Source organism: Diabrotica undecimpunctata, chromosome 9 (assembly GCF_040954645.1).
Source record: "Diabrotica undecimpunctata isolate CICGRU chromosome 9, icDiaUnde3, whole genome shotgun sequence".
Taxonomy (NCBI): Eukaryota; Metazoa; Arthropoda; class Insecta; order Coleoptera; family Chrysomelidae; genus Diabrotica; species Diabrotica undecimpunctata.
Window position 1 is genome coordinate 5,029,790 of NC_092811.1, and position 15,776 is coordinate 5,045,565.

At 34.0% G+C, this 15,776-nt stretch overlaps 1 protein-coding gene across 2 annotated transcripts in view; it reads left to right on the forward strand.

Annotated features, from left to right (window-relative positions):
* Positions 1-15,776, forward strand: part of LOC140449437 (sialin-like) — a 72,988-nt gene that overhangs the window by 27,302 nt on the left and 29,910 nt on the right. Inside the window, exons 1-4 of one of the 2 annotated variants that reach the window (XM_072542606.1) lie at positions 3,116-3,317; positions 8,590-8,810; positions 9,035-9,322; positions 11,188-11,272. In XM_072542606.1, the coding sequence (XP_072398707.1) occupies positions 3,281-3,317; positions 8,590-8,810; positions 9,035-9,322; positions 11,188-11,272 (631 nt within the window). In that variant the 5' untranslated portion in view covers positions 3,116-3,280. Of the gene's footprint in view, positions 1-3,115; positions 3,318-8,589; positions 8,811-9,034; positions 9,323-11,187; positions 11,273-15,776 lie in introns of those variants that run through there. The other variant, XM_072542607.1, reaches the window with a different exon arrangement.

Genomic DNA, 15,776 nt, shown 5'->3' on the forward strand with positions numbered 1-15,776 from the left:
GTTCACTGCTACTCTTTGTGGTTCCAAATAATCATTTTCCTTCGTTCCGTTCTCACAGAAAAAGTCTCCCTTATTTTTATTACATTGGTCTAAAATATATACTTATGCAATTTTCTCTCCGCAAGAACAAATATAACGGAAACACACTCTGGGGTCGAATTGATCTTACCACACACACTTTGATTCATTAAAATTCGGTTTCTACTAAAGCAAATGTAAACAATTTGATGCGAAATAAAGTTAGAAGGGACACTACATAAAATTTACAAGAGATGGCGCGCGGGTATTCATTTTTATTTTTAGAAATACTAATATAAAGATTGCATGAGATAAACTGATTTGGAGTCCTTTTAAATGAAAACGGTTATGAAAAAAATAACAAGAAATATGAAAATTAAGTGAATATCTAACAAAATAAAACTAGACGAATAATTATGTACACACGCGAGATTTAGGTGCTCAATGAAACCGACGAGAAGTAGTTGGAAAAAGTAAATAGTAGCAACGACATAAGCATATTTCACCCATATACGAATGAAATTAAAAAACATGTCAGAACTATCGATGAATTAATGTAACCAACGATACATATCTAAAGGTATTTTTATTGGGAATAAGCCTCAATCTGAGTTTAAAATAAATTTATTTATACGTTTCAATTTCCACTTTGGAAATCGTTCTCAATATACAAAAATATTAAAAAATGTTTATAATAATAGAGTAGAAATTTGATGCTCGAATAACGAACAAATATTTAAACCATGGAATGAAGAATAAGAAGGGAAATAAACAGGTAAAGAAACTTAGCCAAATAAAGATAACTGAATAGAATAGAAATCTTGCCCTTGAAAAGAGATAAAGATATGAGAAGAAGGTTTCCTTATTCTATATCTATATTAATTAAATAAGGTATTGGATTTTTTAATATAATAAGATAAATCGTATGCTAATAAATATTTTGTTTAAAAATATTATTCAAGTATTTTTTATAAGATTATTAATATTTGCTTATCTCAAACATGAGATTGCTAAAATATTTTTAAATAAAAATCAAATATTTGGCTACTTAAGAAGTAGAACATTTGTAAATACACTGCCAAAAATTCAAGAATAAATTTTCAGAATAAAGTACAAAGAGTGTCAGACCCGGAACCTCCGGTTACCAAAGTACGAGATGATGAGTCTCATCATGGTTATGCCACATACTGTAAACGTCTTTGCCTCCAGGAAGACTGCTCCTATGTGTTGATTTTCGTTGAATCCATCTGTTATATACTATGTTAGTCTGATTACTTGTAGTTTTCTGGAGTGTTGAGCTCTGAAAGTCGAATTGTTTAAACATCTACCTCTGTTTGGACTCTGGGTTGGATGACTTTCTCTGCTATCTTACTAACTGCTGGAAGTATGCTAATCGGCCTGTAGTTTTGCGAAAATATGTACTTTTTTTTCAGACTTTAGCATCATTATTACATCGGCTTCCTTCCATCGGTTTGGGAAGAGCCTGTATATTAATATAGTATTTATCTTAATCAGGTGCCTTTGTTGGTGAGTTTTTTTTCTAATCAGCTCACTTATTTTTCTAGGTCTGTGGAGATGATTATTTCATTTGATCTTCAGGAGTTTCTTGTTGTGTTTTTTCGATTTCTTCAATAAAGTATATATCTTCTTGGTGAATACTTTCTCGAGAGCCGTACTTATCACCTCAGCGTTTTCTTCTACTGATTCCATTATGATTCCGCTTTCTCCGTGTAGTGGGGGAATGGGTTTCCTACCCTATTTCATTATTCTTCGGATCTACCATATTTATTGCATATTTTGTCACCGTTCTTCCATTTCTTTTACATGATTGTTCCACTTTTGACTCCTATGTTCTAGTAATGCCTGTTTTACTTGTCGTTTTAGTCGGTTTGCCCTATTTTTCCTGATGTTCCTGGTTTCTTATTCTTCTGAATCTCTTTTTTCCCTTATCATTTCTCTTAGTTCCTGGTTGATAGCTTTAAATCTTCTTATGTATATTGTATACTGTACTTCAGTAGTACTGTTTCTTAGAGATTCTTTCCTGAGGTTTTCGAACGCTAGAACTTTTTTTTCTATTTATTGTGGATTGTCTATGGTTGGGATGTTTCTAATTCCAATGCTTACTAACCTTTTAAAATTTCCCCACTTTTTTTGTCTTTTCTTTGTTTTTGTGTGGTCTTCTTCCCATGTACCTATTTCTAGGAGTATGGGGTTGTGGTGTCCTGGTCCTTCGTTTAAGCTTTGGATTTCTATCTGTAGTCCTAGGTCATTAGCTACTACTATATCCAGATGTGTTGGTAGAGCGTTTTCTCCTGGAAAATGGGTTGGTTCGATGGTTCCAATTGCCATGGTGTCGTCTGTGTTCACTAGATAATTATTTAGTATTTTTCAGTTTCTATTTGGAGCTCTATCATTTTAATTAGGGGATCTGGCGTTTAGGACCCCTATTATTAGGGACGGTTCTTCCATACTCAGAAACGCATCCAGGTCGTCGTCGTTTAGAGGATCTCTGGGCTTTAACATAATCTGAAGTGATTCTGATTTCTCCTTGTCTCATCTAGATTTGTCATTGCTTTCATAATGTTTAGTATCGGAGTCTGTTGAATAGTACCTATGAATTATCCATTTTCTCTCTAGGTTAACAGTGGCTCCTGCATTTGCTCTGTAGTTCCTGTAGACGTCGTATCTCGGAAACTTTTTGTTCATGTTGTAAGTTTCGTTTCCTGAAGTACTACTACATTCATTTCATGTCGATTAATTAGTTCGACTAACACGTTCGCTCTTGTTCGTATTCCGTCTGAGTTCCAGGAGCCTCTCTTCAGATCCCATAACCCATTAAAGCGGTATCAGTGGACTCCTTTGGCTGAATCATTATATTTAACTCTTTAATTATATAAGGCAGTATACTTTAAAAGTAAGGAAAGCTTTTTTGTTATTTATACTAATTCAAATAATCAGTGACCTAGCAGAAAAAAAATATAATAAATCTCTCTCTAAATATTCACAAAGAAAATCCAAAAAGATAAGAAATTACGTATTTTTGATGATTTAGATAAGGTTGACATATACAATCGTATCTATTTTAACATTACCAAACAAAGTGACAGATTTTTATTGTAGTTAAATTAATATGTAACATAAAGTGTGTAAGATTTACTGGTAGCAATATTAGTGATAAAAATTTTCGCATGGGATAAAAAAATCTTACAAGATCTTTAACGTTATCGGTTCTTAAGTGATATAATACCTTACGTCTTACATCATGGGTAAAATTGAGGCTGGCGGTGTCAAAGAAAAAGGTGAGAAATATTCTGTAGATATTATAATACAATTTAAACAATAGACGAATCACTGTTGGCTGGATTTATTTTTTGTGGCCACTACTATAATTTTTAGCAACCATAAGGTATAGATTATAAAAGAATTCATCAATCTACAAGACCATGGGTTAGAAAAGGGACACAGTATACAATGGGGCTGTTTTATGGAGACTTAACGGTAGACTAAGTCCCAGAGAACTTGAAACATTAAACCATATCTTGCCTGACTGCACAAACTTACCTGGTTTCCTGGTTAAACCTCGTCGAATTAGACTTCCTCTTTGAAGTCTTCTGAGGCTCAGACTTCTGTATCCCCAGATCACTCCACTTGTACACTGTTTATTGTTCACTGCACTACTAGTTGCATTGTTCACTGCCAATTGCAAATGCAATATCAAATGTCTCTTCTAGGTTAAAGTTGAATCACTTATTTGAGATATCCCAAAAGTCGCAAAACTAAAACTGACCTAATTCCATTTATACACTATTTCTTGACTTTTTCACTCAAATATTAAAAAAAAAAAAGATTAAAAATAAGCTCTATATAAGCTCAAACTTGATTGATTTATGGGGTTTCTCAAATACATTGTGCAGTAACACATCATCATCATCATCATCATTCAGCCTCAAGAGTCCACTGCTGAACATAGGCCTCTTCCTCATGTTTCCAACCCCGTCTATCTTGCGCCGCTCTCATCCAGTTTTTATTGAGTCTTCTTAAATCGTCAGTCCATCAGTAACACAGTAACACAGGAATACAGTACACATAGTACTATTTATATAAAAAGTACAAACAATATCATTACAACTCAAAAAAAAACGAAAGGTGTGTTAATTGATCTTATTCAGGTATATTATTGATCGTTGTGGGCCAGTTGAAGAATTCATTATTATCTACATCCGTTATATAACTTTGTAGTTTTTGTATATCAACAATCTTCTTATAATTAATCGGAATCTTTCCACTGGGATATGCCAATGCTTCAGGCAATATTAGTGTATTTTTTTTATTATTGTTAAGCCTAAAGGTGCACTTGGCTAATCCGTTAATAAAAGGGTGTGCTACAACCAAGTTTGAGTTCTCGTAGGAGTGGTGAAAATGCATGAATTGGCTTATTTTTAGTTGAACCTTCTGATTTGTTGAAATATTTTTGCCACTGGATTCCGCGGATAACATGGTTTTTTTTGTAGTAATCTGGCCACCAACTTTTGTAATCAATTACGTCTTTAGCATTGACCAATACCGCATTAAAGCGGTTATTTTTACATGTTTTTATCAACTGTCCATATTTTCCATGGTGTATATACGGTCTACTTTTCTAGTTTTTCTTTTAATCACCGCAAAATCCCTATCATAGGTTAGGAAGGAATGGTCCCGTCTTCTTGTTCTTCTTATGATGCCCTATCCAATTAGTGGATGTTGGCGACAATTCTGGCATACTCCTCTCGGTCTTGTGTCGCTCTAAAGAGTGCATGGGCATCGAGGTTTGTCCAATCCCTTATGTTTTTAAGCCATGAGTATTTCTTTCTTCCGACGCCCCGTTTTCCTTCTTCCCTTCCATAATAAGCTTTTGAACTGATACTTAGAATTTCGAAATATATGACCCAGATAAGCAGTTTTGCTTCTTTTTATTATTGACAGCAATTCTCGTTCTCTGTCCATTCGATTTAATACTTACATTTGTTGTGTGATCTGTCCAGGAAATTTTAAGTCGTCTTCTAAATACCCACATTTCAAAGGACTCCAATCGGTTCATCACATTGGCCTTTTTGGTCCAGGTTTCTACACCATATAGCAGTATGGAGTAAATGTAACATTTTACAAAGCGATATCGAAACGAAGTTAAGGCTGCTGTTGCATAGCAAGGTTCTCATATTAGTAAATGCTGTTCTTGCTTACTCAATTCTGCTACGTATCTCTATGTCTGGATCTAGATCTTCAGTTATCCAACTACCAAGATATCTGAACTTGGGGACCTTTTGGATGTTCTTATTATTTACTCTTATATTTAATTGCATATTTTGTGTTCTGCTAACCACCATTACCTTCGTCTTGTCTATATTAATCTTCAAGCCCAGTCGTTCTCCTTCAGTGTTTATTATATCTATTAGTCGTTGTAGCGCTTCTTGGCTATCAGCTATTATGACTGTATCATCATCATAGCGAAAATTACTAATAGTCTATTCGTTGATTTTGATTCCATATTAAGTGTCACTTAAGGCTCTATCGAAAATCGTTTCAGAGTAAAGATTAAAAAGGAGGGGGTGACAGAATACAACCCTGTCGTACACCTTTTTCGATTGAGAAATATGATGTAGATTCCAGTCCTACTCTCACAGCTGCCACTTGATTCATATAACGGTTCTTTATGATTTTAAGCTCATTCTTATCTATCTAACGTTCCTGGAGCAATCTTACTAATTCTGAATGATTAACAATCGAAAGCTTTCCGGTAATCTATAAAGCATAGGAACACATTAAAAAGATCTACCAAGGCGTCTTCACTGAACATTGTTAGAACCTCTAAGTATATGTCGTCTGGGCCTGGTGCTTTTCCCTATTTGCTCTGTTTGATTGCCCTTTCAACTACTGACTTCAATATTTTGGGGGAGGGTTCACTTTTATATTCACTTTCAGAGTTTCTTCTAGTGTTGTCTGAGTATAGTTGCTGTGTGTAGTTTCTCCAATGTTGAAGTAGATCCTTGGGATCAGTAATTAATTTATTGTCTTCTACAATACTGTTAAAACTGCAAGGTTTTTTATGACCTGTCACTTCTTCAACGAGTTTATGTATGTTAAAGTGGTCATGTTTTTCTTCCAATTCCTCCATTTCTGCACACCTGTCTAGCAGCCACTGTTCTTTAGCTTTGCGACACTCACCGCAAGCAGATTAACCGACAAATACTTTCGTATTTGTCGGTTAATCTGCTAATGTTTGGTTCGGTCTTTGTTTTTAAACGATCTGCGGTCGTCCATCATTGATAATATTTCGTCAGTCATCCAATTCTTCTTTTTGTACTTTTGGGAAGCGATCAGAGACTTGGTGGCGGTTACGATAGCTTTTTTAATACAATTCCATTTGTCTTCTATACTGGCTGGTTGTTTAGATCTTGCCCTGATATCCCCTATTGCCTCTTTTAATTTTTCTGTGACTTTTACTTTAACGTTAGGTTGTTTTAAGCTGTTTATATCATTTTTCTTTATGGATTTTCTTAAGCTTAATTTTTAATTAATGATCCCGAATAGAAAAATAATGGTCAACGGTCTTACATTTTTTGAGCAAAATCAAAACGGAGAAAAATCTTAACACAGTGTGGTTTTTATTTTGAGCTCCACAACCGTCAGAGAAAACATGAAGATATTTCACTTACGGCATGTTCTCTATAAAATACCTCATTACAAATAAGCAAACTCCATTCGGCCCCTTCACACCGTTACAGAAAAAACGTTGCTTTTCCTGTTTTATTATTGTTAATACAAAAAACGTTCACTGTTACCTGGCGAAGATAAAAAACCAGTTGCACCGGAATTTGTAATAGTTGAAGGTTCTGCATAAAATCTATAAAAATAACACCAATTTCCTCGTTGGACTCAGTCATTTCTTTAACAAATTTCATTTGAGTTGAAAATTTCTTAGCTCGATGTAGATGAATCATTCTCTGGGCGGCTGCAACTCTCTTTGCATTATCGTTCAAATGGATACTATTTATTTTCATTGCAAGCTCCTCACACACACACAACATGTGTCTACATGAGGTCTTCTAAATGATAATTCAAAATCTTCTTTAAAAACTTTTCTGTAGTATGAATACTTAACAGTGACATATTCCGAAAATTTTTCTGTAAACATTTTGTACATAAGAATGATATCTAGTTTCTCATTTAAATAATACTTTTCCTTGCTAGTATAGTGAGCTAACTTTGTGGGATATGATTTAATATGTTTTCGAATAGCATCTGTAATAATACCAGAAATTGTATTGCCTGGGGTACTTTTTCCCTGCTTTGTCGAATAATGATTTTCCTGCACTTAGAAGAACTCTACTACCTCACTCGGTCCCGTGAAGAAAACAGGAGGTTAATTTACAAACCGTACGGTTTACGTCGTTGCTTAACTTCAGTTACCGAAATTAGGTTTTGTAAGTAAGAATCTCTCAGTCAGGTCGCTAAATCGTTGGAAAATCTGCATTTTTTCGTCGCTGTTCATCAGTGAAAAGCACTTTTACCTGCACGTAAACATTAAGTACATATTAACATATTTAGATTGATCAGTCAACAAAAAATCGTTTTCAATAAAAACTTTTTATTACAAAAGAACAAATTATCAACTTACTTGCAATCTTTGGAGGATGGAGAAAGAACTGCAGGATTCATGCCCTTCCAATTGATGTATTCGTTTCCTTTGACTCTAGCTCGTTTAATTATTTTATTTCTATGTTCGTAAGGTTTTTTATTCCTTTTTTTTTCTGATTAGGTAAATTAATATCATTATGATCACTGTCGATTTCACTCATTTTAAAATATTTTTATAAGATATTATTATTATACAATACAAATATACAATAATAATAAAATACAATAATATTACTACTGTATTCGCATTCACTACACATTTATTATTCTACTTGAATTCACAACACAAGATTAAACTGTAGATAAGTTACGAATACATTAACTGAAGGCGTTTCTTTACAAAAATGTGTATGTGCAGTTCCAAAGTAAATTTTAGTAAAAAACGATTCTATTCTTTCGTTGTCATTAATATATCTGCTTCCATAACTCTTAAAAAGTGCCGAATTTCAGGATTTATATTTCTGGACTTCCAATAGGTGTGTTCTCCTTGTTCCAAGACTTTCCTTAATCTCCCATTTTGTCCATATTTATCTTCTCCAAGTTTGTGCAGGGTGTCCTCTTTTTCTTTTATCTTGGGGATTCCACCCTAGGGCAGTCTTTGCAATGCAGAAGCTAATTTTACGAATTGTGTGGTGTTTTCCCTTTACACATTTCGATGGTGTTAGGCCAAAAAATAGGAACAATTCTTCGTAGGCATTTATTAACAAACACCTGTAAACAAAGACCTATCGGAAAAACGGTTAGATGATAAAAAAGTCTTAAGAGCTAAGTCATAGAGAAAGAAAATGATAAACTAGATGGGAAGATATAAAGAACAATTGTACAAGCTTCGGGTCAGTAGTTGCATCAATTATTTATTTATTGACATAACTTTATTTTGATTTTTTTTGGTTTTAGATCCAAACAAATGTTGTTCTTGCCGCGATGTCCTTTGGTACCTAGTATTCGGAGGATTTGCAGTAAACTACATGGTCCGGTTAAACCTGAACATAGCTATAGTGTCGATGGTCCGACCTAAACCTAAGGACAATGTATCGTTGACAAGTGAATGTGTGGTGGTAAATCCCGTACCAAGTGATATTAGAAATATTTCATTTTTGAACTTCACAGATAATGTAGTAAGTAATTATAGTATTTTGCATTATGAAATTGGAGTTTGAGAGATTTTGGGAGTACTTTTAAACTTTTTCTTTTTTCATTTTTACTAGAGTGTAATTTAATAAACTGTTTAATGACTTACAAAGATTTCACGGACATATTAATACGAGGAATTCAAAATTACAAATATGTTAATATTTATTTAGCATTTTACAATTTGTATTAAATCCATTTTCTGTTCTAGAACATAAGCTCACAAAATATAATAAATTCTTCATTGTTTGCATACCCTCCCGGGCAACAATACTTTGACTGGAATGAACGGGAGCTCGGGCTTATCATAGGAAGCTTTTTCTGGCTTCATTGGATAACACAAATCCCAGGAGGAATCCTTGCAAATAAATTTGGAACCAAGCGCGTCTTTGGACTGTCTAATTTCGTAGGAGTTGCAGCAAACTTTATAATTCCATGGTTTGCCCATAGAGGCGCGCTGTCTCTTATTCTCATTAGAAGTATACAAGGACTGTGTTTGGTAAGTTAAAATTCTGTTCTATGTTAAAATGGATTTTATCGAGGTCAGGATAAATAATCTAGACAGCAGGTCTTTTTACCTGAGCATTAAGAAATTGAATACACCGAACTTTTGACATCCTCTCTGAGTTCTTTATCAGGGCTTCCGGATTCTCAGTCCATTCCTCCTTATTTTTTGCCAATGCTCTTGCTTCGGTTTATGCTTTTCCCCTCCTGTTAATATTCTCATACTACTGTGTTTTATCTCATGGTGTGCTTGTGTGCTTCTTCCTTTCCGAAATTCACTTTGAAATTCTTCTAAAGTGTTGTCAATTTTTATTCTTCTATTCTTCTAAAGTTTTGTCAATCTGTTTGTCTATTATCCTTTAGAACCTGTTCTTTCTTTTATGCTATGTAATGTAGTTTTAGTAGTTCTAGGAATTTTTTTTATCATTTTTGCTGATACGTTGTCGCTACCAGGTGCTTTCTCGTTTTTAGCCTCTGATTGCTTCCTTTAGTCCGTTGATTATTATCTGTTCAGTTATTTTTGAAGCGAAGCTTCTATACTGGAGTATTATTTCTTCTAAGTTGTAAAGTGCTTTTTGATAGAGCTTTTTTACGCAATCAATCCACGTATCCTTTTGTATGTGTTTTGGTTCTATTTGTTCCTTTACCTCCGTTCTTTGACCGCTTTTGAAGCGACATATTTCTTTTTGCAGACCGTAAAAATTATGTTTCGTTTATTTTGAAAAGATTTCCCAGTGATTATTTTTTATTTTTCTTACCAGTGTATGTGTTTCGTTTCTAATTGTCTTGTAATTATGGTATAACTCTTGTGTTTTGGTTGACATGTGTTTCAGGTAAGCTTTTTTTTGACGTGACAACGTCTTAAATTAGGTTGTGGCTCGGAGTCATTCATGAAAAAGTGTAACGCCCGCTCACGTTTGTTACAGTGAGTCACCGAACGAGAGAGAGGCCCGCCGGACCGGCGAATGCCTTGCGTCTCTCTCCCACTCAAACATGATCGGTCCGCTGCGCGCGCAGCACTAGAGAATTAGGCGCGTTGAATCGGTGCGTGCTTCCGTGCTTGTGTCTCTGTCTTTCTCGAGCGTTCTTGGCGTTCAAGACACATTACAGCAGAAACACTTCCTTTCATTTCATATTTCTCCTATCATCGTCCTATCCTCAACAAAATCACTCAAATAGAAATTAGTTAAGTTTAAGTTTACATGTACAATGTTTTAGTAAACATAATATATTTCTATAGTTAAAATTTGTGCAATTCTTATTTTCATTCAATTCCTTGATCCTATTGTGCAATTTAATAATATTCATATCAATAAATATTCTACCGAGAAAAAGACGTTGTCACGTAAAATCTTCGCTCGTAAAACCGACTTTACAGGCAACCGATTTTTTTCTTTACATTTTTCCTTCACTTCTGTACAAAACCATGAAGTTCTTCGCTTTGAGAAGGATTTATTTTTATTTATATTTCTCTCACCAAGAACTTCCTTGGGCGAGGCTAAGGACTCCATCATTTTCTGCGATATATGTATTTCTGCTTTTTTTGATTATTCTTTTTTGGAATAGGTATCTTGTGAAGTCATCTTATAAGATTTCGACTTTTATCTTTGTGGTGTATTCTGGTGTTTTGTTACCACATATATGTGTTTTCATTCAAAATAAAAAAAAAATAAAAATAAAAACCGAAATGAAAACACTAAAAGTAATGCGATAAAATCAAAGACAGCAAAGTCAACTAAGCCAAAAATTGCCAGTGTAGCCGCAAGTTCACTGCAAAATAAAAATAGACCATGGTGGTTGCCCATTAATATTTAGGTATTTTGTTTGATTACTTTAATACTGAATTATATATATTTTCAGGGATTTTGTTGGCCATCTATGCATAATATGGTGTCAAAATGGATTCCTCCAAATGATAGAAGCAAATTTATATCAGCTTATATGGGTAAGTTTATTGAAATAACTAAACATTACCCTTATTGCTTAGTTAGCCAGGGTTGCATTACGAGGATATGAGAAATAGGACTTACTAGCAGAGTTCTCTTCAGAATTATTTATTCTATGTGCAAAATAGACTCGAGTGCAAAAGTCCAAATGTTTTTCCATTTTGAAGGTCTATGGTAGTTTTTTGGCCATATACCAAGGTGATTAACTATTGTAGATACAATTCTTTCTTTTGTCTTAACTTTTTTATCACTTCATTCCAATCTAGTCTGGACACTAGCCTGGGTTCCACGGCGCAAAGGCTATGTAGGCAATAAGAAGGTTCATAACCTGGCCCAAAAAACTGCTTGTGCGTCACTAATTTACTCGAAATTGTAGTGGTTTTGATGAATACACATAAATAAGGAGCCGCTCAGGAGTTTATTAGGGACTCACTCAAATTCACAACCGAGTTACTGATCCACAATCGAAAGACTCTCAGGGTGATAGTGGAGCTGCTGACTGGAGGTGGTAGGCTCACTAAGCATTTAAGTCTTATAGGCTTGACTGTCATCGTATGCCATAGTCTGTGGACTAGTACGCATTTCGATGCGCATCGCCCCGCCTCGAATTTTCCCACTGGCTCTTGACCTGGAAATCCCTATTTATCGCTCGAACAGCGCATATAAATATTGTCGATTTTCAGGTCAGCCAGGTCAGTCCCTCACGGGCTCTCCGAGAGCTTAGTGCTCTCGGGGCTCTGCTTCCTGCATTTATTTTTCATACTCTGTGGCTGAGAATTGTTTCAACTTAACTTGGTGTTTTATTTCGACGAAGAAATTGTCATGTAAGAAATATCTTGCCTTTTTCAAGGCAAGACAGCGAAATATTTACAAGTCCATAACCCGAAAATGGACTTAAGTAGAGGAGCTCCCGACGTTTACTCCGAAGCCCTCTACAGAGCACCCGGGGATATCAGAAGGTTAGACCCTTATTTGTTCCCCCGAGGTGACATGACGATGGAAGAGGACACTTGTCGGTTTTGTCTAGAAGAAGAGTAATCCGCTCTGAATGTCTAATGTTAGTGAGAAGGCCTCACAAATATATATGAAGGGACTCAAGACTGTGAAAGGCCATTAAGAGGATAGCGCAAAAAGAGAAGGTTTAAATGATCTGTAAAGGTTGCAGTGTTTTAGGCGGAGAGCCGCCCGAATTTGTAATCTCTAATGGAGAAAACTTTTCTGAGGCATCTTAATGACTCAATAATTGGTAATTTTGACGATTTAATCAGCGATTAAACAATGACCCTGCAAAATTAAATCGATCGAAACTTTGATTTGGAAAAGGTCATTATATGAAAACTAATACAAAATGCTTTACGTGTATTAAAATTTTGTTTGAACAGTTCATTTGTTGATCTTGTAGATTTTTAAAGCGAATCTTCTATACTGGCGTTGTATTACTTTTTCTCTAAAGTAAAATGCTGCAGCGAGCGTGACGGAACTAGCGCGACGAGAAGGCGCCAGTAGCGTCACGAAATACTGGAATTTGATAGATCTCAAATATGCAACACGTATTGGATAATAAACATAGGGTTTAATGGAATGATTCAAATATAGTCCTAAAAGAAACGGATGGTAAAAAGAGAGAAATCAAAGAAGCGGCTCTAATTATGCTAAATGAGACCAATTGTGTCGCAAATTCTTCGACAGAATGTAGTAGTATCTGGTTACCCATATTAAAAGAGGAAGTTATTAAAAGGAAAATAAATATTAGTAAGTTAGTAAGATATAGGGTGTTTCAAAAAAAGGTAACCCCGTCTCTAGGGTAGGTAAAAAACTGAAAAATAATTGGGGTTTGCTTAGTAAAAAATTTTTGTAACGCCATCCGTTTTCAAGATACAGGGCGTTGAAGAAAAAAAATTTTACGCATTTTTTACGATTTTGCCTAAACTACTGACAACATTGTAATGAAATTTTATACGAATATGTTTTGGAAGCTGATACATCCCATGAATTTGTTTTTATATCTGATTCTCATAGAGGGCGCTAGTTACACGGATCGTACTAAGTATTAGTCAATATAACTTTTTTAAGAGTATAATTATTAATCAAAATTTCAAGTAAACTTAAACATCATTCAATTTTACACGAAAAAGGTACTCTTGGTAAAACTCGATGCTGTGTACCGTTTTCGGAATATTTTGATTTGAAAATTATTAATAAAGATCTTCGCTCGTTTAGCGTTAAATCTTCTAATATCTCGAATAAGGAATTGTTTAAAAAATCAAGATACATATCACCATTTAAATTTCTAGGTAGAATATGATAACCTATTAATTTGTTACCTAAAGTTGCTGCCAAACATTAACTTTAAATGAGTGTTGGTAATGTGATACCCTTTTGACTAGTGGATTCTCATCACACCAGTAGTGTGCATTATGGGAGTTAAACATACCTTGTCGCGTAAAGGTGGCCTCGTCCGTAAAAAGAATGCATTTTAAAAAAAATTGGATTGTGGGCTGTCCTTTGTTGCAATGTTTCACAAAAATCCACTCTAACCGGTAAGTTCAATAAATGTCAGATTTCCATGGCACACTTCCATACCTCAATTATTACTTCATAATTTTCAAATCAAAATATTCCGAAAACGGCACACAGTATCGAGTTTTACCAAGAGTACCTTTTTCGTGTAAAATTGAATAATGTTTAAGTTTACTTGAAATTTTGATTAATAATTATACTCTTAAAAAAGTTATATTGACTAATACTTAGTACGATCCATGTAACTAGCGCCCTTTATGAGAATCAGATATAAAAACAAATTCGTGGCATGTATCAGCTTCCAAAACATATTCGTATAAAATTTCATTACAATGTTGTCAGTAGTTTCGGCAAAATCGTAAAAAATGCGTAAAATTTTTTTTTCTTCAACGCCCTGTATCTTGAAAACGGATGGCGTTACAAAATTTTTTTACTAAGCAAACCCCAATTATTTTTCAGTTTTTTACCTACCTTAGAGACGGGGTTACCTTTTTTGAAACACCCTGTATAGAGGATACATCATTTATGTTTTTTTAAATAACAAACATATAAAATCAGTATTTGGTGCTTATTGAAAGTAAACTAAATGCACGACCAAATACTTACCATGTCGGGATAGAATTATGACGTTTTTTCCTGGTTTTTCCCTCATAATTTACTATGGAATCACTAATATAATTTTTTCTGACGGATATTCTAAAGTTAAAGTTGATTTCATGTAATCGAATGAACTATCTTACAAGTAAAGTCGTCTCAGGAACACAACTCAACAATATTGGCAATATCATTTTAATGTCGTCTACTTTAAAATGTATACTGTATGTCTGAATTGTCAATATAAATGAGTCAGATAAAATTAAATTATTAGAAGAATTTTTCACCAAGTAACAAACACAAAATTTGTTTAATTTACTAATATTTGTATTTTGAGAACGATTTCCGAAGTGGAAATTGAAACGTCAATAAACGTACTTTAACCTTTAATTGTGGCTTATTCCCATTTAAATAGTAATTATACACACTTATGCACGCACATACATATATGGGTATAATTAAATAAAAATAGAAAAAAATACAAAAAGGAAGTGAAAGCATTAAATTGACCTGTATTTATACTCTTCCTCCAGGGCCCTAACCAACTTAAATTAGTTAACAAAAATACTAATAATAAATACTAATAAATATTAATCTTTTTTCACAGCGCTAACACATAGACCCGGTTCAACAACTCGGAGATTTAGGCCCTTTTTGTGAATGTTTTTTTTTTCTTTTTTTTAATTGTTTTTTTACCGTTATTTGTTATTTTAGTTTATTTATTTCTATATATTGGGCTCTCCTAACTCTGTAAATTAAACAGACCTTTTGTAATTCAATTAGTTTTCATTGAACAATCTTTTAGTTATATTGAAAACATTTAAAAGATCTTATTAATTAATTTCAAAAATGTCCTCTCATCGCTCCACCTACAAGATTTAATACAATTTTCATCAACAGAAAATTTCATTTCCGAGTTCTTTATGAAAAATTAAACGGGAAAGATTAAAGGTATAATAAAAGCGGAATAATTTCTGAAACAAGTAACCTAAAGGTAGGAAATTGTTAACATATTAAAACAGTTTTAAAATAAGGGCCAATCTTTCATTTTAGGTTTACTAATTGAGGCGTTCGACCGAATAGGGCGGTGGACTTCCATAAACGGCGTAACCGCGTATAATGTTTTTGCGCTATTGTTTTTTTGAAATGTTATTGTCCACAACGTTCACCTGCTAATATACTGCCAAAGTCATTCAGTTTTTATAATCTCGATTCAATTAATAGTCGTCCATTTATGTTGAATATTTTTTGCAGATATTGCGAGCTGCTTAAATTTAAATTTGTGATTTCAATTTTCATTGCATTAAATTCACACCTCTCTCACTATTTTCCCAGAGACTCGCTTAATAGCCTTTTAGGTTTAAAGTTTGTAACGATTCAAAACCTTTC